This window comes from Poecile atricapillus, chromosome 3, assembly GCF_030490865.1.
Source record: "Poecile atricapillus isolate bPoeAtr1 chromosome 3, bPoeAtr1.hap1, whole genome shotgun sequence".
In the NCBI taxonomy this organism is placed as follows: Eukaryota; Metazoa; Chordata; class Aves; order Passeriformes; family Paridae; genus Poecile; species Poecile atricapillus.
In genome coordinates, this window is record NC_081251.1 from 12,193,468 (window position 1) to 12,219,385 (window position 25,918).

Here is a 25,918-nt window from a genome sequence, read left to right on the forward strand (position 1 = left end):
GATGGTGTTGAATTAGTACTCATTAAATTAGTCCTGTAAGAGAAGAAATCAATCAATACTTCTCTAGCAATTTGTATTGTACTGTAGCTGTCATTTGAAAGTGTAACTCCATACTTGAAAATTGCATAGTTGCTTAAAACAGTGTGTTAACCAAGATTTTAAAGAAGTGTTGAATAACATTACATTCAGTATTCAGTTGGTAATACCCAGTTTGGGAACTCCTACTAATTTTCAAAAGCAGATTTAAGTATATAATAAATGTGTTTCAGTATACTTTCAGTATGTATATATGTAAAATCCATGGCAGATTGTAGGGTTGAATTCTGATTTGTTTTGGGGGAATAGTATTTTATATATCACAATTCAAAAACAAACTGATTATGTTAGTGGGGTAGAAGGATTTATTTTCCTATAAAAGGTAATACCTCTAGAATGTTGAAAATAAATCAGTGAAATTTTAGGAACACAGTTTTTTGTTGGAAAACCAGCCTGTGATATTTTGTTCAAAGCTCAAGATTTAAAACATGCTACTGAATAATGGTAAATAAAATGGAAAATGCTAAATTTACCTTCCTATTCGTTGCTGGGTTATGGTTTATTTATGTCTGTGTGTTACTAATTAAATGTTGAGCATCAAAAATTAAGCAGTGAGCTTTAAAATGTCAACAATGGCTTAAAAACTATTTTTTATATGCTTATGTAGTATCTTAGGGTAATCTTTAATGGTTTGGAAAACAAAAGGGAAAAGTAAAATGCAAATATTGTTGCCAACATATCATAAGTTTTGAAGCATAATTAAAAGTTGGAATTTTAAAGGATTTAGGCACTAAAGATAAGCTGCTAGCATTTAGTGGTGCAGCATCAGCAATATTTTTTTATATGTATTGAGTCTCAGTTCAACATTTGAACTGATTTTACAGTAAGTAAAATAAAATGCTTTCCAGTTTAATGAAATATAATTTTATGCTCCTATGTTAAACCTTTATGATTTACTTCTGTACATCAGCTGTTACTTGCATTTTTCTTGTAACCACAGTATTTATATACATATATATACATATAGACCTGCTCAGAATGTGTGCCGTTAGTTGCTTTGAAATCTCATTGAAATTAACCTGGAAGTGAATTTCAGTTCCTGAGATTTGGAATATGTTTATTAGAATTTTTGAGGAAAGAGTTTGAAACAGCCAAGTACTGGGAAGCAGCAGGCTATGCAAAATAAAATAATTCCGTTTGAGGCAAAGATTTTTGTTTATTAGCATTTCCTTTAAGGTGAAGGTTGGCCTTTTAATTTGAAATTAAAAACTTAGTTTTGAATGATGAGTTACACTGGAAAGTTTCTTGGAACCAGATGTTGCTGGTTAAGCTTAGTTTTGTTCTTTAGGAACCATAAAAAAATTATATAAAAAGTAATTAAAACATGTTTACCAGCTGCCTGAACTGTATTTTCTGGATGTTGATGTTGAATGTGGCTATTTTTGGGGTTGATGTGCTTTGAAAATAGATGTTGCAAAGAAGAGCCTTCAGGATCACTGGAAAACGCTGCCTGCATGAAGATGTGTGTATATAAGTTTGTGGTAGGCTTCTGTTCTATTCTTGTGACCTGAATAGCTGGATCAGTTTCTACACAGGGATTGAAGGAGAGGGAATAAAGTGAAAAACAAGTTAGGAAATGTAACAAAAGTTCCAGAAAAAATACTCAGAAATCTCCCAAGCCGAGATGTGCTGTACTTGGTTAAGAAGGATCAGAGGCAGAGCTTGGGCACATGATCTCAAGCTACTCAATGCAAATGAGGGAGCGTATCCTTAGGTTTTTGGCACAAGGGGTTCCTCACTTTTCGAAGCATGCTATCAGCTAAACCAGTTCTGGATGCAGTGCAAGCTTTGGCAGCAGAAGAAATGCTTGGGTACTCTCTGAAGATTGAAGGCGATGAGGTAAGATACGGCTTTAAAAGAGTTGAAAGTGAGTCCAAGCTGAGTCAGTCATTTTGATTGTGATAGTATTACATAATATAATTTTTTTCCTTCAAGGTTATGAAAAGGAAAATAAGTGTGTATTTTATTGTGTTTCTTCTAGCTGATACTGATAAAACATAGTATATCAGTGTGATGAAAATATTAAATTACTGAAGATATAAGTTTTAACACTATACAATCTATTTTTCTCTGTTTGCATGTTTTTCCCCTTTCTAGGCTAATCAGAAAGCCAAACTCGGTTTATAAGGTGCTGATCTTGTTCTGAAAATAAAAGTGTAAATATTTTTCCTGCATGTAATGAATGTAACTTTATGAATAATGGAAAATGTTTCTTTGTGTTTCAATTTTGTATATGCAAGATGTTGCTAATTACAAAGGGCTTGACAGTCTGCTCAGTGGATTTGTTCTGGAGAGAAAATTTTGAAGAAGTATTTAATGCAAAACCAAGCCATTTATTTAACAAAAGCCTTGCTTACATGAAACTGCATATCCTGAACAGATTTTTGATTAAATTTTTATCATTTTATGGTATTATTATGGCTGCTTTGAAATCTCCAAGCTTAACATTACATTCCTAGGTTTTTCTGATGTAGAAATACATCCTTTATATGCACATAGAAATTAGGGTTGATGATACTTTTCCTACTGTAATGCTTGTGGGAAAACTTGAAAAAAGCTTTGTCTCCTCATGTGGAGTATCAGCCATGTACATGCTTGGAATAATTTTTTGTGGTCTGATTTTTAAGTGGGAAAAGAGTTAAACTGAATCACAGATGAACATCAGATGTGAGCCCCAAGAGCCGTGGTTTACAGTAATGAGAATATTTCTCTTTGAGGCAAAACCCAGTTTTCAATCTGTGTTTTAAATCTAAAATTACATTTTTCTACATCCCTCCAGGCAGATCTCTTTATCCTGATATGTGCTTTTCATGGTTTAATTTTTCTGTCTTCTGAGAAAAAGTTTGACCAAGAAAACTCTACTTTTACACAGTTTTGGCATAACTTACCTTCCTAAAGACTGTACTGGCAAAAAAAAAACCTTTCTTAAAATCTTTTTCCTTTTTATGTTCCATAGAAACTTGCTTTTTTGACAGCTGGTCACTTTTCCTTTTGGGAGTTGTTCATGACTGGAAATGCAAAGAATTCCAAGATGATAAAAGATAGGAATAACAGATAAAAAGATAGAATTCAAACTTCCCCTTTTTACTCTTTTTTTTTTCTTTGTTAATGTATACATACACTTTTAAAAGATAAAAAGCTTTTTAGACACCCTTTTTGATATAATTTTATAGTAATATATTATAAAATCTTATTGACTAGAAACAAATAGGTTTTTATCCTTATAATGAGTTATTTTCTTAAAATGTCATGGATTTTTGCTGAAGATCTAAAACAAGTGCTGAGATGTCAGTTTTTACTTTGAAATGATATTCAGTAATCTGGAGTCCAGCAATTTAGAGAATTAACAAATAGAGATATAGTTCTGGGTTTATTTCTCTTGTTAAGTAAATAAACTCATAAATATCTGTTTATACACTGGGATGTTATCCTGATGTTAAAATTCCAATTTGTTGAACAGAATTATTTTTGTATTTATCTGAGGTCTTCCTCTTTCTGCATAAATATCACAGAATTAACCATCAAAATGTTTCTCATGGTCCAGAACTTGCTGAAATGTTGAATATATGATGCAGACTGTGTCAAGCTCTTAGCTGTAGTATTCTGAGTTTACATGTATAACTGTTTATGATTTTGTTGCATTTACTAGGTTTGCTGGGATGGGTAATCTTCTTAAGGTCCTTACCAGGGAAATTGAAAACTATCCACATTTTTTCCTGGATTTTGAAAGTAAGTTCAAACAACTAAAAGACAATGAGAGAATCTTTTCCCTGACTTAGCAGCAAACTGAGGAAAAACTTTTAAAATCTGAATGCTTACAGTGTGTATTTTCCAACGCAACCAATCTATCCAAGTCCTTGTCTCTAAAATAATTTGTTCACTCAGGACTCCTTTTCTCTTCCTTTTCTATTTTTCAGGAACCAAATGGGAAATCTTTTAAAAGTTCTCACTTGCACAGAGCTTGATCAGGGGCCAAATTTTTTCCTTGACTTTGAAAGTGAGCAAAGCTTCTTGCCTGGCTTGCCTTCTTTGCTTATTATTTCCTAATGAACTGCATGTGCTTATGCATCATAAAGCAATTCAAAAGGGATTTGCAAACAAATCAAATTACACTTCAGTAGCATATTGCTTTCTGATATTTATAAAACCATACAAAATTACTTCATTCTTAGCAGAGAAAGGGACAGATAGGTAGATATACAAGTAAAACCTTATCTTGAATTAAATTCAAAATATTTATGAGCCATTGTTAAACTTACACTTACATATGAATGAACTCAACCTCCACTTTCTTTAACAAATCAGGGTTAAAAAAAAAATTATGATTCTTCCTTGAATGGAAATATATGTTGGAAATAAAAAGCTGAAAAAAAATAAGCAGTGGGGGTGGAACTATTTTTGCTTGGTTCGGTGATGATCTAGCTGGGTTTATAATTTCTAAAAAGTAGTGAAATGGTCAAAGTGTACGTGCTTGATTGCATCTCTCTTAATTGCATGGTTATCAGTTGCAGAACAGTGTTACCCATTCCAGTTTTCTTGTCACATCTATATTTGATTCAGAGCTGTTTTTACTTTTGCTGACTACAGCTTCCCTGCATGTACTTCCAGACACTGTCACCAAATCCTTTAATATGGGTTTAATCTGTCTTCACCACATATGTGAAATGTGTTTGAAACACTCACAGTGACATTTTCTCTCTTAATACCTCTATTCTAAAAAAAAAATAAGGCAAACAAAAAGTTTTGAGAAAATCCAATGTTTTAAAAATACTTTCCTTTCGTAGCATGTTTTAAAAGAGCATTTCAGGTGATTAGACACCTGAAATTTTGTCATCTTGAAATAGTTTTGTTCTTTAATAATTTATTCCTGAATTATTTTCTGAAAGAAGTAACTAACATGCTATGAGCGTGTATGTCTCTGTACACTCGGAAACACTGCTTCAAAAAGTCATTTAAATATATATTTAAGTCTGATGAAATTGTTCAAACATGCTTCCTTAGATGAAAGCTAGACTATATGACTGGAACTGTGCACATACCTTAATCTTCTCATCTAGAGTTTAGTTACCTCATTATGAAAAATCAGTTTTAAATTATGAAAATAAAGTTAATTGGTTAGTTTGGGTTTAGGAGAATGTGTCCCTTCTTCTCTCTCTATATAATTTGAAAACTTTACTGTCATCCCAGGATGTCAAACCGCTATCCAAACCACCACTTAATTTTTTGCTACCAAACTTTTGAGGGCCTTGGCAGTGCTCTGTGGCTTTGCCAAGCTATTGTGAAAGCTTTCAACTGCTCTGAGTTTACAGGTTTAATCAGCCCCATTGTGTCCTTGCTGGCAAGAAAGTGTTCCTGACCCAGGCTGCAGGCTTGGCAGGAAACAGATGCTCTGGCAGTGGGGAGCCTTGGTAGAGGTGGTGGTGAGAGAGGGAAATACCGAATTAGTTGCCTTGGCAGTGAAGGTTGTTTTTCTTTCCAGAAGCACGTGGCCAAGAACAGAATGAAGTACCCTCTCCCACTGGAGGTGCTAGTGGTTAGGGCACACTAGTCAGGCACACCTACCTGGGGAGGAACAAAACTGTCATCTCCAAATTTCAGGGAATTTCATGCATGTAAATGAAAGTTTAAACATTTTTCTCACAAAATACAGTCCCAGAGGTTTTTAGTGGCACAAAATCTATATTGGCTCAAAGGGACATGACTAAAAAAAGTGGCTGTGGTTTTGTGCTTTGGGGCCCCATAATTGGCCATCGTCCAGTGGAAAAGGACACTCTGAGTGAGTGGACATGGGTCAGATTCTGGTGTGGGCTTGCTGGACCTGTGGCTTTCCATGGCCTGAGCTGTCAGTTCAAGCATATGGGTGAACGTGGTTGTTACAGTTGGCCATTTGGAAAATGACAGGTGTGCTGAGCTGGTGTCTTTACTGTATTCATTATTTGCATCAACATCTTGCTTTTTAGTTTCTGTGGGCTTTTTCATTAGCTGGTCACAAAAATAAAATAAATAAATAAATAAATTTAAAAAGTTGTACATCATCTCCTTTCCCCTACTGTAGTGCAGGTGTCCACATTGTCAGTTGCAATTCTTTTTGACACATAACATTATTCTCCAATCCAAACTGGAAATCAAGTTTTGTAACTCCATGGTCATACTTGAAAAAACATGAATCCAGCAGTAATTTCAGTTAATGCTGTATAGCAAAAGCAATTCTGTTTGCTCCTCAGTACTCATTTTAGAGTTGGGCTGTTATGCTGGGTCCGTGTGTAGAAGAATAACATTCTCCATGCAGGTAGAAAGTCCTTTCCTTTGAGGGGTATTGCAGACTTAAAGCATTCAGCCAAATTACTCTTTTTTAAGATCTACTGAAAAGTTTAAATAAAGAAAAATAATTTCATCCTTCTTAGAAAGTGTACCATATTGCTGTTACACACTTGGATCTTGATGGGAATATTTTTAATCAAGTTGCTAGCTCTTGGGTTTGATTATATACCACTTAATTTACCTTAATTCCTTTTTAGCACTTAGCTTGAAAATAATGTTAGGAAAAGTGAGTGCCTGGCAAGTCTTGAGAGTCTGTGGATTTCAGGATTTCATGGCAAATTCTCTTGAAATGGATTTTGTCAGTTCGAGAACTGTTTTGTATTTTAAATGTTGATCTTATTTAAATTAGTTGCAGATAAATCACTTCTGGATATTTGAGCTCTTTCTGTACTATCTTAAAATTACTCTTTTTTACAGAAAATCAATTGTCAAATCACTGCTGCCTTTTTCAGGCAAAGTAAACAAATAATTCCACATGAATTCTTGGAAATAATTTGCAAGTTGAGGCAGCAATTTATTTTGAATCTAAAAGACTAAAGCTTAGAGATTATTTGGAGATGTCCTTAAGTGACACCTACAGTGCCATCGTCTCCACAAATACTTCTTTAAAGACGTTTCTAACCTTAATGTGAGCAGGCTTTTTTTTTTGAACGGTTAGCTAGGTGGATTTCACTTGATCCTAGTTAAATCCCTCTCATCCCCTCCAAGAATCTTATTTTCTTGGATTCCCCCACATCCCCAGAAAGATTAATGAAATTTTCAGTTATTATTCATGTACGATTAAAAGGGTCTATTATTAGAATGTGTCTAGCAGCAGAGCAACTTCCCACTTTTCACGTAATAGGCTATTAATTAATACCCTTGTTGCATAGGCAGCAAGGCTGGGGATATAACCTGGGTCCAGCCTGTGGGAGATTGCACTCAGTTCCTGAGCTGTGGGGTGCCCTGAGCCAGAAACCACAGCTCAGAGAGGTGCAGTTCCATCCCCTGCTCCTCCACAGAGCTGAGGCTGGGTGCTGATCTCCCTGGCACAGCAGCCTGCCTGGAGCCAGTATTAACAGTTTAGTGAGCTTCACTTTATTCTAGCTAGTTTAAAAGAATGAAATTGAAAAATCTCGTGTAGCCTGGGTAGGGTACTGTTTCTATCCCATATTGGGGGTTCTTTAATGTATGGAGTGAGGCAGGTTCTGGTACCCTCTAAAGTGCATTACTTTCTGTAGTTATAATGCCTTTGCTCATTTCTGAGTTTTCCTTTTAATTTTGTCCCAGATTGGCATGGAAAAAAATCATTGTCATGGTGACAAATCTGAAATAGGACTTTAGCATTGTGCAGTTAAATATGTATACTGCTCTTTAACTTGCTGGCTGATGGAATTGTTTGCCACATTCAGCAGTGGGCATAACAAGAATAGCTGAAAGCAGAGCCCTTGAAAGCACTTGTTTAACTCACTTTCTTCTGCTATGCTGTCGAGGCCAGAAGGGCATGGTATTTTTATGACAAATATGATTCTACATTCACTGAAATGGAAGAACTAAACAGCCTTAGTGGGAATCTTCTTAACCACCTAAGGGTGGAATAAAGTTCTCAGCTTCTGGTCTGCATTTCATGTTCAGAAAATGTGTGTGAGTTGGAAGTGCTTTGTGTAGTACTGTTTTCAGTACTGTTCATAGTAGGGTTCTTTCTTCATTACAATTAATTACTAAGATATTGTTACACTTCATTTGGTATTAGTAAAGGCATCACATCTTTTCTATATTTACTCTTGTCCTATGAGTACTAATGTTTTACTTAGAAGTTTCTGTGGTTTTTTTTAATGCACATTTGGTGAAGGATGAGGTAGATACTTTACACTGTTAGGAAGGTTTTCTTCCGAACAAATGGCAGGTATTTTACTAAGAAGATAATGATGACCCCACTTTCATGCCCCACCATTCACCTGAAATGCTTAATGCATCCACAAATGAACTGTAGTGGGTCCAGGTTTCCTCTTGTTGTTTGTGAAGTCTGAAGTTCCATCCAAAACAAGGCATGGACCATGTGTAAATGTGAAAGAGAGCATGTGTTCATGGAATGGATGAATTACCATGTCCCAGTTACTTCTGATGGAGCCAGTGGAAGTGTATTTCTCTCCAGGGCTAAAATTTTCAAATTTTTCTGGTAGAATCTGTATATGGGGGATTCAAGCCTCATCTGACTCTTGCATTAATTTGATACAGAATTCATGTACTTGTTTGGTTTAGGGTTCACATTAGAAGCATTTGTCCAAAGGGAGGTGAAAGGGTTCTCTATTTTGTCTTATTAAAGACAATGCTCTGATTGCTAATCATGAGTATTCTAAAAACTCAGCCTTGAAATGCAGTGAGTCTGGCCATTATGGTAACTTGTTACTGAGAGGGCTTGCATTCGCCATGGGTTAGTCAGTGGAAGTGGGTTCATTTATAAATGGGCTCAGGTTCCTGAGGCACGTGCTGGTTTTCTGGTGGTGTGGGGATAAGAGGTGAGCATGGCCAGCCAGTGATTCCACACTGTGATTCAGGACTGGCACTTTTTAATTAAGGGCAGAGAAACAAGCTTCAGTTTCATTGGAATAGCAAGCCAGTTCTAAAAGTCAAAATCTGTCATGAAGAAGTCTTGATTCCTTTTAGTTGTTGCTATTATTATTATTGTTGTTGTTAGCAGTGAGATGAAATTGATTTCAGAGTGATCCATTATGGTTATTTTAGCTGACCATTTTTGGCAGGATCTTCTTGTAAAATCCCTTTTGAAACACGGCTATGGCTTATCAGAACATTTCTTTGCATAACTTCTGTTTCACAAATGAATGCATGTTTTTTTTTAAAAAAAAAGCCTGAATCATCCTCCCTACCTTTCCTTTTAAGCTAAACACTTCCAGCAGAAATATAAACTGCTTCTGCAAATGCAAGCTAAGCTTGTTGCTCCAGAGCCTTTCTTGAGTTCCCTTTCTTTCCCTCTTTCACACACCTCTGTCTCTAGTTCCTACTTCCCTGGGTCCTGGGATATTACAGAAAGCTCAGTGAGTTTCAAACATTCCTCCTTCCACAAACTTGCAAAAGATGAATTGGGAAATTTTAAGAAAGATTTACAATAAAGAGTGTTGCTGAAGGCCTTTAAGAAGTCCCAGAGCGTTGGGCAGTCCAGAGCATTTGCATCCCCCTTAAGCACTAGTACTTTTAAAGCAAATAAATTCTAAAATTTAGCATAGAAGTATCTTGTAACCTGTCCCTAAAGGACACAAAATTATTCACACGAACACATCTCAGTGTCAGAACAGGAAAGGGGAAACTTTATGCTCTTGACTCCAGTATTTATAGATTCTCGACAATGACCAGGGATTGGATAATTAAGTTACCACCTTCCCAATCACACTGGTCATGAGAAACGTCCATCAAAAGACGTTTCTTAGAAGGAATGTGATAAACTTAATGTTTATAGAACTGTCATGGGAAAGTAAAACTATGAAAACATTATCAGAAGGCTTTAAGTTTCAAGGCGACAGTAATCAACAAGATTAAACAAGATGCTTCAGGTGACCTGCACACGCAAATCTTACATTCATGAATGGCACTAACAAGTTATTCTCTTTTGTGTTAGTATTCATTGAAATGTTATTAAGTTATTTAACTACTAAAATGACAATAGTGATTTTTATGTGACTCCTACCTTCCCCTGCTCTGTTGTTGTATGGTATTGTAACTTTTTCTCAGGATCACTGCTTTCCTTGATAAAGAAAGGTTTTCTTTTCTTTTTTTAAAGGGTTTTCTGTTTTGCTTCTTTATCACAAGACAGCAAACCCCTTATGGTGTGTACTTGATATTTCTTGCAGCTTGAGGAAAGAACCAGTCTGGAACACTGGAAATTTATTGCAACTGATGGGTCAGGTCAACAGTGATGTCCCAGATAGAATTTTCCTGTGGGGACAGTTTTTCCCTTCAGTGCTTCTTTTCCTCACTTTTTGAAGGATAGTAGAATTTTTTAGTTACATTAAATATTTTGGCTATAAATCTCATCTAAGTAAGCCCAGTTTATGTTTATTTCACTTTTTAAATAAGAGAAAGGAAAACTTCCAGAATAAAAGGGAAGTCCAGAAGTCCAGTCAGTATTATGTGCCCAGTCTTGTGGGACTCATGGTGCCAAAGGAATATGGGAAGAGTTGCTTTGAAGCTACAGACATGTAAGTCTCAGCCATTTGTGCCCTGTTCATGCAAGGTCCATCAATAACTTGAAACAATTAAATTATCTGAACCTGAAACGTTGTGGAGGGAATGCCTGTTTTTCCATACACTCCAGTGTGAACCAATTAATTTGTTTCTAATGGTGACTGGGTAAATGAATCCCATACTGATACATGGGTAGAAAATTCTGTCAGATTTCTTAAGGACAGTGAGATGACTAAATAGAAAAAGTATTTTTACTATTTCTTGTCTGTTAATGTGGAGATGAATACAGTAGCTCATCCTAATTGATGAGTTTTGAGCTGAACTTACCTCATTGCTTTTAATTCAAACAAGTTGTCTTTAAGTTCTAAGATTCAACTTAAAGGTAATTTTTTTGTTTCATAAAAATTAGCATTCTATCTTTACAAGCTAATACAAATCTAAGGGGAAAAAATAGTTGTGTCTCCGTAGAAATCTGCTGGGACAACATCATTGTTCCTTCATGTATAGACTGCAATCCCATATGTAGGTCATCCAGTCTTTGACAGTGCCTGTCATCTTTATGTTTTAAAGCAAAAGAAGACAGAAGATCTCTACCTTGTCTAATGTGTCAGTGTTTTGGGGATAACATCACTCCCTGGTGTCACACTGCTGTGTAAATGCCATAGGAAGAGATTTGAATAGGAAAATTGATCTACTTTCAAACAGCATTTCTCTAACAATAAAGGTCTACAGGTCACTCACACCCTGAAAACTGATTACTGACAGAGCTGGATTTATTGTAGTGGCAGGAATGATCACTGACATACATGAGAAAAAAATGTATTTTTAATAGTACTGTATCTGTGTTCCACAAAAGGAGAAATAAATTACCCTGCTTAGGAAGCCTGGAGGAAAGTCCAAGTGGAGCAATATCCCACTGCTCCATCCGTTGAAAGGCCTAATTTTATCCCTAAGCTGCAAGAAAAGTGAGCAATTCTTTGTAATTGAGCTATGGAGCTCATGAAAGGGAGGGACTGATGCATTATCCTATTTTCTAATAACATTGCTTTATGATACTGCTGCTCTTTAAAATGCTGCGTTTTGAGAAGAGGCATTATGAGCCAGAGCATACAAAAACTGTACTGTTTTTCCTTCCTTGCTATAAAAAGCAGAAGCTTGGATGTTAGCAGAATGGCAGTATAATTGTATATTTGGAAAAAAACTACATCAGAATGGAGTTACACATAGTCAAGCTGGATGTGGTATTGTTAAATGGAACTGAGTAATCTTGCCATTTGTACTGCAGCTTCCTTTTGACTTTATGCATTTTGCTTTTCTCTTTCTTAGATGCGCAGCCCACGGATGGAGAAAGGGAGGTCTGGAACCAGATCAGTGCAGTTTTACAGGACTCTGAAAGCATGCTTGCAGACCTTCAGGCTTACAAAGGAGCTGGACAAGAAATTAGAGATGTATGTTTGTTAATGTCAGTTCTTTGAAAGCAAAATCCGGCAAAACTCGATGTGTTCCTTGCTTCTGTTCTCTATCTAAGCACATTCTACAAACTCAAGTGAAAGTCTCCTTAAAATTGTGTTTATAAATAGATTATAAGCAGATTAATCATAACATTCAGTATAAAGCTCTATCTTGAAATCATAAAATGATGGTTGTTGGAACCTCTTTCAGGTTTTCTGTTAGTAATAAGTTATTATTTTTCACTTCAAGAAACACTATTTCATAATCTTTATTTCTTGTATCTCATGGAAGAAGTCAAATTTGAGAACATGGAAGAAGTAATACTCAGGTGTCAGAAATACATGATACAGATAATTGTTCTTCTGTGTAAGTGGAATAATGAACAACAGTAAATTATAACTTCATATCCATTTAGAGGTATCTTATTCTGCAAAACTGGTCCTGAAGTACACTTTTGAACTGTAACTTAGAATTTTTCTCAGGTGACCAAAACTTCTCCTGCATCAGATTTGTAGATACTCTTAGTGTGAGCTGTTGGCTACTTAAAAGCTTCAACATGTTGAAGATTTCAAAAGCATTAAAACCTGAAAAAATAGGCTACTTTTACAACCAGTAGTCACACAAAAGGTTATACCTGATGCTTTTACAACAGTTTAGCTCCTAAAAGAATATGCTAGAACATATTTCTGTATGTCAGTGGTTCACTGTAATGAATAATTCTAAATCAGTTACAGGGGGAGAGGGAGGGTGAAAACCACGGTATTTTTTGGAATTCTATGCAATGTAATTTCTCTGAATTCTTCTATATTTTACAATGCTTTTTAAAATAATGTAGAAGAATTCCAAACCGCCTCTTGCTTTTTATTCATTTATTAGAGGTCTTTACAGTAATATTTTCATTTCAGGCAATACAAAATCCCAATGATATCCAGCTGCAAGAAAAAGCATGGAATTCAGTCTGTCCCCTGGTTGTAAGGCTAAAGCGCTTTTATGAGTTTTCACTCAGATTAGGTGAGCCCTGTTTTAGTACATCTGTTTAATAGGGTTTTTTATATATAATGAAAATGGAAGTTTTGTCTTTCCACAAACTTTTAAAGAGTTTACAGTTAATGTTATTTCTGTTTGATATCAACAGACATTTAACTGCAATTGCATTTATCAAGGTATCTCTTTAATCTTAATTTCATGGTTTGTTAGTTTGTCTATATTACATAAATAGCATGCAAGCAAAAAACATGATGAAACTATGAATTTTTTCTGTGTTTCCTGCCACATTTCTGCACTTCACTGGTCCACATTGGACTAAGGCAATTTATTTTTTGTAATTTGGATCCTTTGGAGTTTGAAAAGGAGTATAAGCCAATAATTTTTTGAGACTTTTTAAAAGCAGGGATAATGGGGAAAGTGTATCAATAAACTCTCTCACTGGGTGAAAATCCAAAGTTGGATGTGTTGTACACCAACTTTTTCATCCCAACAAACACAAAAGGTGATGCAATTACTCTTTGAATTAGGACTCTGGAATGCAAATATATGCATGAAGTGAGACGGCTCCTAATGCAAGGGGATTCTTCTACAACATCTTCTAACTATGTCTTTCCACTTTTTGAGTTATGCTACACAGAAGCTGTGCCTGTAGAAAGCAGATTTATATTCCTATCTCTGTTACTAAAAGTGCCTAAGAATACACTTTTAGTAGCAGAGATTCCAGAATAATCTCTATACTGAGCTGATGGCCAGCTGAGGAAGGTGAAAGTGTTGAATGCAAGAAAAATGCTTCCTCTAGAATTTTTGATAGGTATCCCAGCTAAAGGGTGACAAAAATGGAAAAGAGTTCAGTGATGCAAAATGGAGAGAAAATGGTGGCATCTGAAGAGACAGGTGTCTTTAATTAATGCTTCTCACTTCAGAATAGTAAGAAAAAACACTCTGTTAGGGCTTGGCATGTTTTGAGGGTTTCTTCCCTTCAAATGCAGTATGTTTAGATTTTTAGTTAAAACTTTATGTGGACTAATTACAATTTGTGCTTCTGATTTTTATTCAGAGAAAGCCCTGCAGAGTTTACTGGAATCCTTGACATGCCCTCCCTACACTCCAACTCAGCACCTGGAACGAGAACAGGCTCTAGCAAAAGAGTTTGCGGAAATCTTACATTTTACTCTTCGTTTTGATGAACTTAAGGTTAATAAAGTCTTTCAATACATGTTGATTTTTGCCATGTATTTTGAACCAAAACTGATTATTTCCTGTTTGTCTTCTGGAAGATGAGGAACCCAGCAATTCAGAATGACTTCAGTTATTACAGGCGGACAATAAGTCGCAACAGAATAAACAACATGCATGTAAGTAAATAAACTCTGATGTGCTGCAATGAGGTGTTTATTTATCAGGATGCATTTATGCCATTTGTGGTAAAGTTTTTGCTTTGATTCAGTAGCTGTCATGTTCTCTCTTACCAAGAGTTAATCAGCAGTCTGGATGAAGTGATTAGAGAGGACTATTCAGGCAACAATCTGCTTTCTGACATAAACATGTACTACATCTTTTTCTTGCTGCTGGCAGGATTTTAAAGAGCTTTACTGACTATTTTTCCTCCTGTTTTCATCAGCTAGACATTGAGAATGAAGTGAACAATGAAATGGCCAATAGGATGTCCCTGTTCTATGCAGAAGCCACACCGATGCTGAAAACCCTCAGTAATGCAACAACACATTTTGTATCAGAAGTATGTAAAGGGGGAGAAAGGTCTAACACATTCTTGATTTTAATTTTACAAGACAGTTTACTGAACACTGCTTTTTTCTTACCCTACCAGAACAAAACATTACCAATTGAAAATACAACGGACTGTCTAAGTACTATGGCCAGTGTGTGTAAAGTCATGTTGGAAACACCGTAAGTTTTGTCTTAGATCTTGGGGGTTTGTATGACAGAACTTGTATTTTAATTAGCCACCTGGGATAACACATTTTTTTCCAAGTGAATTCCTGTATCTTTGCCTTAAGTTGTTACTCCTTTTGTATACAAAGCATGAGCTGGTATTAGAAAGCCTTGCCTCCTGTTCTAACCACGTTATGATATCTTTCATGAATCAGTGTTGAGTTGTGTTAGCGAGAGCTTACATGGCCAGTCTGCATTTCAGCAAAAGGTTAAAATACAAGTGTAATAATCTCATACACTCACAGGCTTCAGTGTCTGTTCCTTGTCTAACCAGAGCCAAAGGCTGACTGCTGCCTCCTGCTTGCCTGTGGTGCTCAATTATTAGCACACAGAGGGCAAGATTTTGGCTCTTCCAATCAGTACTTTAGCAAATATTTTTGGGGACTATTTTAAGGATCATTTAAGCAGATCTTTTTTTGGATGCAGCCATCTTATTCTAGATATGAAAAAATTCAGCGGTATGAATTTTCATACATACAAATGTATTCAGTTGTACAGTTGTGTTTGTATCTGCTGAAATAGATAATAATACCAGTGGGGTTCTTTATTATTATTTTGATATGCATTTAGTGGAGCAGATTTTAGGTTAAATGTCTCTTTGACTGGAAAGCACATACAAGATAGAGTGAAGGTAATCTTTCTGCCTATGAGTCATTTGTTCATGGAGCCCTGTAAAGAGTAGACTTCCTGAGGTTTGAGTTTGTTCATGAAAATTCTGGAGAAATGTCTGTGTCGTTGGGACTCATCTCACAATCCTGAGACATCATAGAAGTAGTAATTGAAAAGCAGCCTTATGAGTCAGCTCTTTTTCTGGCAGAAGTAGAGAAAAAAGGTTGTGAGTCATCTAGAAGATTATCTGATATTTAATTCTAATTGTGGGATAATCGAGCATTTTAACATCAAAATTTCTGTAGCCTTTAAATCTGTTCATGTTATGATGCTGTGGAAGAATAAAAGATGAGGTTATTGTAGGCTGAGAGGTACTACAATACAGAGAGAGAGAGAGAGAGAGATCACAATGACTATTACTGTCCACCTTGGTGAAGCCCTGAACTTAACTATACCAATGTAAGAATTCAAGCAAAAACAGTAGCTTTCCTTTGAGGTCCCAGCATGTGGTGTTTCTGAGATTAAAATGAAGTATGATCAGTGTCCATCATATTTCATGAAGTTTTCTATGAAGCCATTATCACATATATGTTGAGGATCTCAACTGTGCATGGGTATGACAAGAGGTTTACATTAATTCTTTAAATTAGAATTTAGAGTCTAAATTCTCTATGGAATTTTGAGTACCATTCTTCTAAATTGGCACAGGCTTATGGAATTCACAGATTAAGCCTTACTAATGTGCATCTGCACCCTTAAAATACTTCTGGTTCAGATGGTGTGCACTCATAGTCTGGTTTTTAAAATTGTCTAGTAAAAGGTCCAAAATGTTTATTTCTTTTGTTTTGTTTTCCAGAGAGTACAGGAGTAGATTCACCAGTGAAGAGACCCTTATGTTCTGCATGCGAGTAATGGTGGGAGTTATTATCCTGTACGATCACGTCCATCCTGTGGGAGCTTTCTCAAAGACATCAAAGATTGATGTAAGAGAAGCCTTTCTTTAATACTCTCTAGGTTTGAGAATATTAGTCTGCAGCTCTTTTTCAGCACAAGCATACAGCTTGGTGTAAATAATTTTAATTACTTTTGAATGGCAAAACTTAGAATTTGTCTTCACCTGTGTGCTTTAATACATCAGTTTGTTTGAAAATAAAATAAGGACCAGCTTTTTTTATTTTCTTCCAGGCAATGATAATAATTTTTCTTGGTTAGCTCTGCTTTCTTGACAACTGTATAGTTAGGCTAAAATAATTTAGTATTACATCTAGGCTGGAATATGTTCTGTGGTCATAATTTTTTTTTTAAATCATGTAATTTATCGATGCTGAAATGCTCATTTTTTATAGTAGTTCTCTTGTAAATAGGTAGATGTTCAGTGTTGTCTCTGCTTTGTCTGAGATCTGAAATGAAGCAGAAGTGAAATGTTACTGTTGTAATGTTGATAATGATTCCTCAGTTTTATCTTTGGCATGGCCAGTCACAGAGAAATCAATTTGATTTTTCCATTTGAGAAATTGCAAGCACACATGGAAAAAGTACTCTTTTTTTCTACATGTTTTTTACAAACCTAAATCTCATGCAGCACTTATTTTCAGCAGAAATGAGCTGTTATTAATGAAAAAGATGCCAAGTGTTTCCCTTTACAACAGAGCCTACTTCAAAAGAAAAGAAAAAAACATGCATTATTGCCATCTATGACACTGGGTCTTCATTAGCATTTTGCATCTGTGGATACCAGAATTTTGCCATATCTCCTCTTTGACTCTCTACAGAGGGAAAGACTTGTCACAGTGAAGTGAATAGATTTGTTCAAGCTCATGAAGCAGATAGAGCCTGGGACTTGAATGCAGATTTCTTGACTGGTAGTTCAGTCTCTTGCCTACAGAGGCAACACAAATGAAATTCTCATAGGACCAAAATATACCTTTTGTGTACTTTGTTTCTCACATTTATCCCACAGCCCTGTAATCTTACAGGAAAGTTAGCTAGGTATGAAGGGGAGGCAGGAGATGTATGACTCAGTTTTAAAAAAGGAATACATGGTCCCAAATATTGGTTTGAGTTTAGTTTAGTGATTTTTTATCATTAAAAAAAAAATCCTGATGTTTGAGATGATGGGTTTGTTTTACTGAGGTAAACAATTATTTTCTCCAAACTATTCACTTCAGCCATTCAAGCTATTTCGAGAGAGTTTCAGGGACAGTAGAGTATATTACCCTTTCCTTAGTCTTTCAAGACTGAAGGCTGTATTTCAAACTATTAATTACAGTCTCCTAGCTTAGACATCTGTCTTCGTTTGAAAGACAGGTGTCTGCAAGGAAGGTGAGAACCTCCCTGGGAATGGAGTACATGATCCCCTCCCTCCAAATCATTATGACTGAAATCAAGGGACTTTCAGGAAAAGATACGGGAAAAGGAATAACAGTTCTTTACTAGTGTGTATGTATATAACAAGGCAAACAAACAACAACAATGGCAGCAATGACTGGAAAAGGGAAAACCAGAGCACAAAACCCGATGAGCAGTCTCTTCCAAAGGCAAACAAACAATAACAGTGGCAGCAATGACTGAGAAAGGGAAAACCAGAGCACAAAACCCGATGAGCAGTCTCTTCCAAAGGCAAGCAAACAACAACAATGGCAGAATTGACTGAGAAAGGGAAAAGCAGAGCACAAAACCCAATGAGCAATCTCTTCCAAAGGCAAACAAACAACAACAGTGGCAGCAATGACTGAGAAAGGGAAAACCAGAGCACAAAACCCGATGAGCAGTCTCTTCCCAAGGCAAACAAACAACAACAGTGGCAGCAATGACTGAGAAAGGGAAAAGCAGAGCACAAAACCCGATGAGCAGTCTCTCCCCGCTCTGTAAGCGTCCCCCTCGCTGCAGTTCCGGGCCCGGCCGGCAGGGGCGCTGCTGCTCCCGCCGGGCGGGGCAGGTGCGGTGATCCCGCCGCGCCGGCAGGGGGCGCTGTGTCGCGGGCTCGGGCAGCACGCGGTAATGGCGGCTCGGCCCCGACGGGAAGGGATGGGAGAGAGGCTTTGCTGTACAAACCCTGGGGCATCGATCCCGCTGCCCCAACAGGACTCTCTGGAGCAGCAAGATGGAAAAGCCAGAAATGAACAAAAATGCCGGGGTGGTGGAAGAATTGTGTCAGAAAGTCCGCAGCTGTAGGTGTAACCGCAGGGTGTCCCGACAGGCCGGGGGTGCGGGGCGACAGTGGGACAGAACACTGGGCAGTGGCAGCCCAGTCCGAGCAGGACAGGGGAAGGCGGGCTTGGCATCCCGGGGTTTCCCCTGAGGCACCCCAGCAGATGGTGAAGAGTCCTTTGCTCGGTGGGGTGGGGTGTTACTAAGGGCCCAGGGCATCGGCCGCTCTTACGAGCAGAGCCCCACTGACGGTAGAAGAAAGGCAGCAGGAGATGGAACCCTGCGGTGGTGACGGATTCTCCCCACAGCGACCGCAGCCTCTTTCCCTTCTGAATTCCGAGAGCGCAAGAGACGTAGGAGCTGCAGCCAACCCCTTTTCCGCAGCACAGTTCTCCTGGTATCGCTGCCCTTCCCAGAGAAACCCCCAGGTAAAAAGAGAGAGTAGCCAGCTGCACCCCTCCGCTGAGCAGCGACAACTTCTTTTGTCTGTCTTGAGTGCCCGGTTGTTATTGTCTCCTAGCAACACATTTGGGAGAAAATTCCCTGAGAGAAGAAACAGAAACCAATACCCAACATTATTCTACTTGTTTTAGGTATTCTCACAGAAATTAAAAAGAATTGTTTTAATTTTTATCCCCTTTGACTTGGTTTGGTCTGATCAGATCTGCTTGGGCATGTAAACCTGTACTGAGTGATGTGCATGTAGACTTGAGTTTCTCCAATTTAGGAAAAAATACCTGTGTCACTTCAAAACACTGGTGTTAGCCTGAGAATCTCATCTGATCTGCTATTTGCAAAGCTGGTTACACCTTCCGGGTAGAAATGAGCCAGCTGAGCAGTGAACAGTGTTCATTGGGCTGGTCCCTGTCCAGGATGCTGAGCTACATTTTCTGACTAATTTTTGCTGGCACATAAATGGACTCTGACTTCAATTGTTTCATCATCCGCTGCCTTAAGAAGGCAGAGGTGCTCTTCAGCTTCAAAGAAGATTCTGACATGTAGATTTAGCACTCCAATGTGACTTGGAAAATTAAAGGATTCAAATCTTGACTCAGCCGTGTCTCTATCTGTGTTTTTGAATAGGATGGAATTAATCTAGGCTAATTTCTGGATAGCTAGATTAGATGTCTTCATAGCAGTGGGAAGAAATAAGTACTTCTGGGGCATAATTCATTACATATGAAGATATATTCTGAATAGGTTAGAAGAATTCCTTGTTTCTTCTGACTAGCTAGGGAGTCTGTACTGTGGGTCAAATGAATTCTATTCCTGCTTTCTCTGCTTCATTTCCCCTTCTGTAAATTTGAACAGAGTTTCAGCCTGTTTTTTACAGTCTCCACAAAGATGTTCATTAAGTGTGGAGTTAATATCATGGACTTCTTAGATTAAATTTTTAACCACTAGTTATGAAACAAATCATAAGTTGTCACTGATTAGGTTTGCAACTAAAAACTGAATACTTAAAATTACTTCCTTGTATGCAAACATAAAAATAGAAGTCAAAGATTAAACATCTCTTTTTATAGTTGTTACCAGCAATGATATGGAACTCCCAAAATCTCTTTTTTTCACCTTATATCAAATGATTTTGATTTTTGTATTTCTTACTTGGAATTGGAGAAGCAGTATACAAGGTAAAATATAGCCACTTGATACATAATTTACTCTCTACAAATGCTTATTGAAGTAGATGTTTTCTCCAAAGTTAAGTTTTTAATTTGAGATAATTTTTAATAAGTTGTAATGCTTTTATTGTGTCATGTAAAGCCACATTAACACTCAGTAAGAAAATAAACTTGCCTGTATATGGTGAAATTTTTCCTTGTTTTCAGTTAGTGCAATTCATATATTATTGTTCAATAGTGGCATGCTTCTGTTCCCAGATGAAGGGATGCATAAAAGTTTTAAAGGAACAACCACCTGACTCTGTGGAAGGACTCCTGAATGCTCTCAGGTATGTGTGATTCAGCCTTAGAAAATTTCTTTGTTTTTCTCCCCATCTCTTGTTATTTAAGATTCTTCACTTTATAAGATTCATTTAATAAGATTATCCTCTCATGTCTGCCTTCATCACCTGAGGTTTTTTAATATTCTTCCCATTTCATTTCACTTGAATAATCAATAACTATTAATATTGTAAGCAGTACATCCTAGCTAAGATTTGCTATAAAAAATACCCCAGCATCTAGAACGTTTTAGAAATTGTCAGATTTCTAATTTTCAAACACTAAGTACTTCCCTTCTCCCTTTCCATCTTACTAAGACTTTTCATTTTTTTAAATCTTGCTAAATTATACAGCTTCAAGAAAAGCTAAGCATCCTAAATCCCAATCATGTTTAAGGTGCTGTCTTGGGAAGGAAGACACATGGGGGTCTGACACTTCTCTGAAGCTGAGAAGGGAGTCAGTACCAAGGTTTTCAGAGCTGTTTTGAGTTCTCTAGCTGTTGAATGCTTGGACAGAGGGAGAACTGCACCTCCATATTTGCTTATCATGTCTTTTGAATTAATTGGAGTTAAATCCTACAGGTATCAAGTGCATTTCAAACTTATGTTACAATAAGTCTCCCTATTAGCGTAAACAGTGGAGAATGCTTGGGTTTAAACAGAAAAAAACACACTAAAGCTCTTCAGTCCTCTCAGAATATTTATGAAAACTGCTTAAAGTCATAGATTATGCCAAAAATCAGTCTAGTTTCCTAAGTGGTTTTAGTATTTACCATATTTCTTATGTCTTTTCATGATTTTGCTTCTTTTGAAGCTTTTAACTAGAAAAAATAAAAGATAATTTTGACCCAAGATTATGACACTGTCATAGACAGATACCAAAGAGGATTTAGCCACAGTTCCCCACCTTCTAGCAATAATTTATTGCATAGGGTATTTAGAAGATGAAGAGCACCAGATCCTTAATAGTTAAATTTCGATGATCAGTAGATGAACATGTAAATTCCTCCTTTGTGTAACTGAACTATTCTGATTTCAGAAACAGGCTTAAGTGTTCAGACTTTTCCTATCCCTGTTCATTTTATAAATTACTGTTTTAACTTGTAATTTCTAGGTTCACTACAAAACACCTGAATGATGAATCTACTTCAAAACAAATTCGAGCTATGCTGCAGTAGTACCAAGAGACAAGTAGATGTTTGTATTGATCACAGAAGATGTGTATGTTTACATAATTTAATACAGTTTGATGTTAATACTTGTGTGTATTTACATAACCATTTTCTTCACACTGCTAAAACATATGAATCTCTTCGTAACCTGACTGACTTATATAGTGCAACCTAAGTTTTTTTTCTAGCCTTTATCTTTTGACTTTTAAAATACTTTTTTACTTAGATACTTCAGTTATGACACTTTACCTGTGCATTTTAATCCTTAAACACCTCCTCTATCGGATAAGTAACAGTGAAGACAAAATGGAAATCAAATCAAAGGTACCACAGAAAAGGAACTTTAAAGAAGAAAGTTAATATAAGAGAAAGCAAACTTCATTTGGTATGTTTTAAGAATATGTGCACAGTGTTTTTGGTCAGTTTTAAGATCTTGTCAAATTAGTATGTATAGGAGAATACCGGAATGTTCATCACTCTCATAAAATGCATTGTCTTTCCTGTAATAAGTGAAGATCCACCTAATTTTAAGGATTATATTCTGTCTGGCATCCAAAAATGTATTTCAAACAAGTAATTTTACAGTATAACCCATGCCTTTCAACAACTGAGGAAATTCATATCCTTTTTCAGATGTAGTATAAATAAACAGAAAATATGCTTAAAGATCGTTGTTAGATTTTGAAAACTCTGTATAATTTTATTAGATTTAGAAAGGAAAGGGAAAATACTAATGCCTTGACTTAACTGGAAAAAGTTTGTCAGTGTAAATATATCACAGTGAGCATTAACTACCAGACAGCTCTAGCCAGTAAGTAATTTTTTGGGTGATCTAAACTAGTCCACTCTTCTGTAGCAAACTTCCCTGGTGTCAAATCGGCCACATCAGACCAGAGATGGTTTAAATTTAAGAGCTGATCTGTTCTTAGGAGCTCCATTAAGTTCCTGATAGTGTTATTCATTAAATGATTCAGAGTCAACACAAAAATAATTATCAGCTGACTGCTCTTCACTGACTTTTGAGATGTGATACTTCAAGAAGTTAAAGTTCCTTGCTGAGTTTCTGGTAGATTTTCCAGTTAATGGAATAGAAATACTTTGCCAAAAGCAGCAAAGTGCTCATGCTCTGTTAAGTGTGTCTACTGGGTGGTCTGCAGTTGCTGTACATATTCTTGCAGAAGTCACGTTCTGAAAATGTGTTTGATTTTGTGTACTTTGCTTGCATGTATGTGTGGAAACTCCAGTGCTTGTGCACAGATTCAGATTTGTATTTGCTTATTGCCATATAGATAAATCAGGGTTTGTGTGCTTTCACTGGAATTTTCATGCAATCTCTTCTAAAAACATTACCTTAAGACTTTGAAGATGCATTTGGTGTGCTGGAACTCGGCTGCACTGTGGCAAACTGTGTCATTGAACTCAGTCCTTAAAAAATATTAATGTCACAAGTTCTCTGGAGTAGGGATTGACTTGAGAGCTTATTTCTGAGCAGAGCAACCCCTGTGAGGTTTCTTAGACCTGATCAGAAACCACAGGTGCCAATGTCATGCATGTCCTGATACTGGACAGCACCACAGTGTCATCCATCATTCATGTCACAGCTCTGGAGCTGCAGCAGGCGGTTGCTTTATTGTTGTTGGAGAGTTAGAACTCACTCACATTAGATCTTTTTCTTTTTGTGAAAGCAATGACCACACTTTTTTCACAGTAGTAAATCCACTGTTTACAGGCTCCATTTTTAATGGGGGGACATTTAAAAATGTATGTTAGGGAAAATCCTGCTTTGTTCATAGTCACTTCCCATTAGGTAAATTAGGTGGATGACAGGCCATTCTGTTGAGCTTTGGTAACTGAAGTTAATATATGCTTACCTGCATTTTTTTGTCAATGAAGTCTTAAATCTTTAAGTAGCCCAGAGAAAAACTATTTGTCACTTGTATAATAAAAATGTAAACCTTAAAACATTCTGTGAGTTGTCATGTGCTGTTTGCTGAAGTTACAGGATTTCTTTGCCTGCTTTGATGTTTTTGTACAGAAGTTTGTTTGAAATAATAAAAAATTTGGTACAGTAAACTTTGGGACTTCCTATATTTAGTGACAATATAAACAGGTTGAGAAATACCTCATTTAAAGTTTTGGACCATGTAGTAAGCTCACCTTTATGTGTCCAGTTTGTAGTTTATTTTAAAAGCACTTTTTTCAGTTGTATGCTACAACAGTATAACCTCACATCACTTAAAAAATCTTGGTTTTTTCTGACATATCTTGGCACTTGTTTGTCATCATGACCAAGGGAAATTGTTGATACTGCTGAGGGCATGAATCACTTGTCTGACTTTTATATCTTCACATTAGTCATCCTGACCTATGGGGGCCATCTCAGGTTGTGTTTATAATCAATAAGGTCACCAGAGGATTATTCATTTAATTGTAAGATAAATTTAAATGAATAGCTTTTGGAAGAAGAGCTATATAGACTAACACTCAAAGTTATTGATCTCCATTTTGTCAGTGCTTCTTCTTATTTTGTCTCAGTGTTATGTAGGAGTACATGTTTGTGATATGATAAGTATTTAAGCCTCATAATGACAGCACTTCAGAATGCACAGAAATGAGTATGAATAGTTTGATTCAGAAGAGCCCTAAAAGTTTTGCTAGTTTTGTGGTAGAAGGAAATACTATTTTAGGGTTGTATGAATTTGAAAGGCTAAGATTTGTCACTTTGAACAATAGAATGTGTTTGAAAGATAGCTTCTGAGATTGCATGTGCTGATCTCTGGTAGATCACATCACTCAGGTAAATTATCTTACATTTTCCATGTCTACTAAAATTTACAAACCAACAAGAAGTCCCTCTCTGTGTTGCTTTCTCTGTTGTATTTCAGCTACATCTGAACTGGTAGTAAGACGTAAATGTATGAAATTGCATTCTTTCATTTATTCTGAATTAAGCAATGTAGGACATAAATTCTTCATATGAAATTATCTGTCCTCTCCCTCCCCCATTTATTTCTTGAGCAGTTTAGTGCAATCAATATATTCCTATGACAGTACAGTTCAGTAGAATCCCATTTGGGAAATGGTGCATCACTTTTTCATGCTACATCTGAACCAAAGCAGTACAGATGGCCAATTCTCAGTCTGTCAGGGTCCATCTGAATGGCAGCACAACCATCTGGTGTATCAACAACTCCTCCCAGTCTTGTATCAGCTGCAAAATTCCTGAGGGTGCATTCTGCCCAACCCTTTGGGTCATTTATGAAGGTGTTAGATAGTATTGATCCCAGTACCAGCCACAGGGGAACACCACTAGTGACTGTCTTCAAGATGTATTTTGTGCTGCTGATGACATCCCCTTTGAGCTTAAGAGTGCAGCCAGTTCTCAATATACCCCACTGCCAGTTTATCTCATCCAGAGTTCAGCAGTTCACCTATGAGGAAGTTAGAGTGCCAGAAGCCTTGCTAAAATCAAGATAAACAAGATAAACAAGATATCGGCCAGCTCACTCCATATTTATGGTGCATCCCATCAGGTCCCACTGATTGTGTAGATACAGCTTGTTTAAGTGCTCCCACCCTGATCCTTGATCTGCCCAGTTAAGTCTTTCTTACTCTAAACTTTCTGGTCTCAGTGGCCTGGGGTTCCTGAAGGCAAATCCTACCATTAAAAGACTGAGGCAAAGTGGACGCTGAGTTCATTGATCTTTTCTGTATTCTTTGTCACAGGTCCAATAGCCCATTTAGCAGCAGGCAGATGTTTTCTGTAACTTTCCTGTTGCTGCTAATATAGCTGTAGAATCCCTTTTTTATTGACCTTCATGTCCTTCACCAAATTTCACTTCAGAAGGGCCTTGGCTTTCCTAAGTCCAGCCATACCATCTTTGCTTGGTTTCATGCTGGTTATGAAGGACCTTTCTTGAGGACTTGGAGGAGGTGGTCCTTGAAAGTAAGCCTGCTGTCCTGAACAAATCTGTCTGGGGCTGTATTCCATGCAATGCTTCCAACCAGATCCCTGAACAAGCCAAATTAAAATTCCCAAGTTAAATCTTTTTTT

The 25,918-nt window shown here is 36.8% G+C and overlaps 1 protein-coding gene across 4 annotated transcripts in view; it reads left to right on the forward strand.

Annotated features, from left to right (window-relative positions):
• CYRIA (CYFIP related Rac1 interactor A) overlaps positions 1-23,937 on the forward strand; it is a 56,472-nt gene extending 32,535 nt beyond the window's left edge. Inside the window, exons 4-13 of one of the 4 annotated variants that reach the window (XM_058836218.1) lie at positions 4,014-4,093; positions 11,923-12,044; positions 12,954-13,059; positions 14,093-14,229; positions 14,313-14,390; positions 14,657-14,773; positions 14,864-14,943; positions 16,454-16,580; positions 20,631-20,701; positions 21,807-23,937. In XM_058836218.1, coding sequence (XP_058692201.1) covers positions 4,021-4,093; positions 11,923-12,044; positions 12,954-13,059; positions 14,093-14,229; positions 14,313-14,390; positions 14,657-14,773; positions 14,864-14,943; positions 16,454-16,580; positions 20,631-20,701; positions 21,807-21,870 — 975 coding nt within the window. In that variant the 5' untranslated portion in view covers positions 4,014-4,020 and the 3' untranslated portion in view covers positions 21,871-23,937. Of the gene's footprint in view, positions 1-3,745; positions 3,826-4,013; positions 4,094-11,922; positions 12,045-12,953; positions 13,060-14,092; positions 14,230-14,312; positions 14,391-14,656; positions 14,774-14,863; positions 14,944-16,453; positions 16,581-20,610; positions 20,704-21,806 lie in introns of those variants that run through there. The other 3 variants (XM_058836219.1, XM_058836220.1, XM_058836221.1) reach the window with 3 other exon arrangements.
• The last annotated feature ends 1,981 nt before the right edge of the window (positions 23,938-25,918 follow it).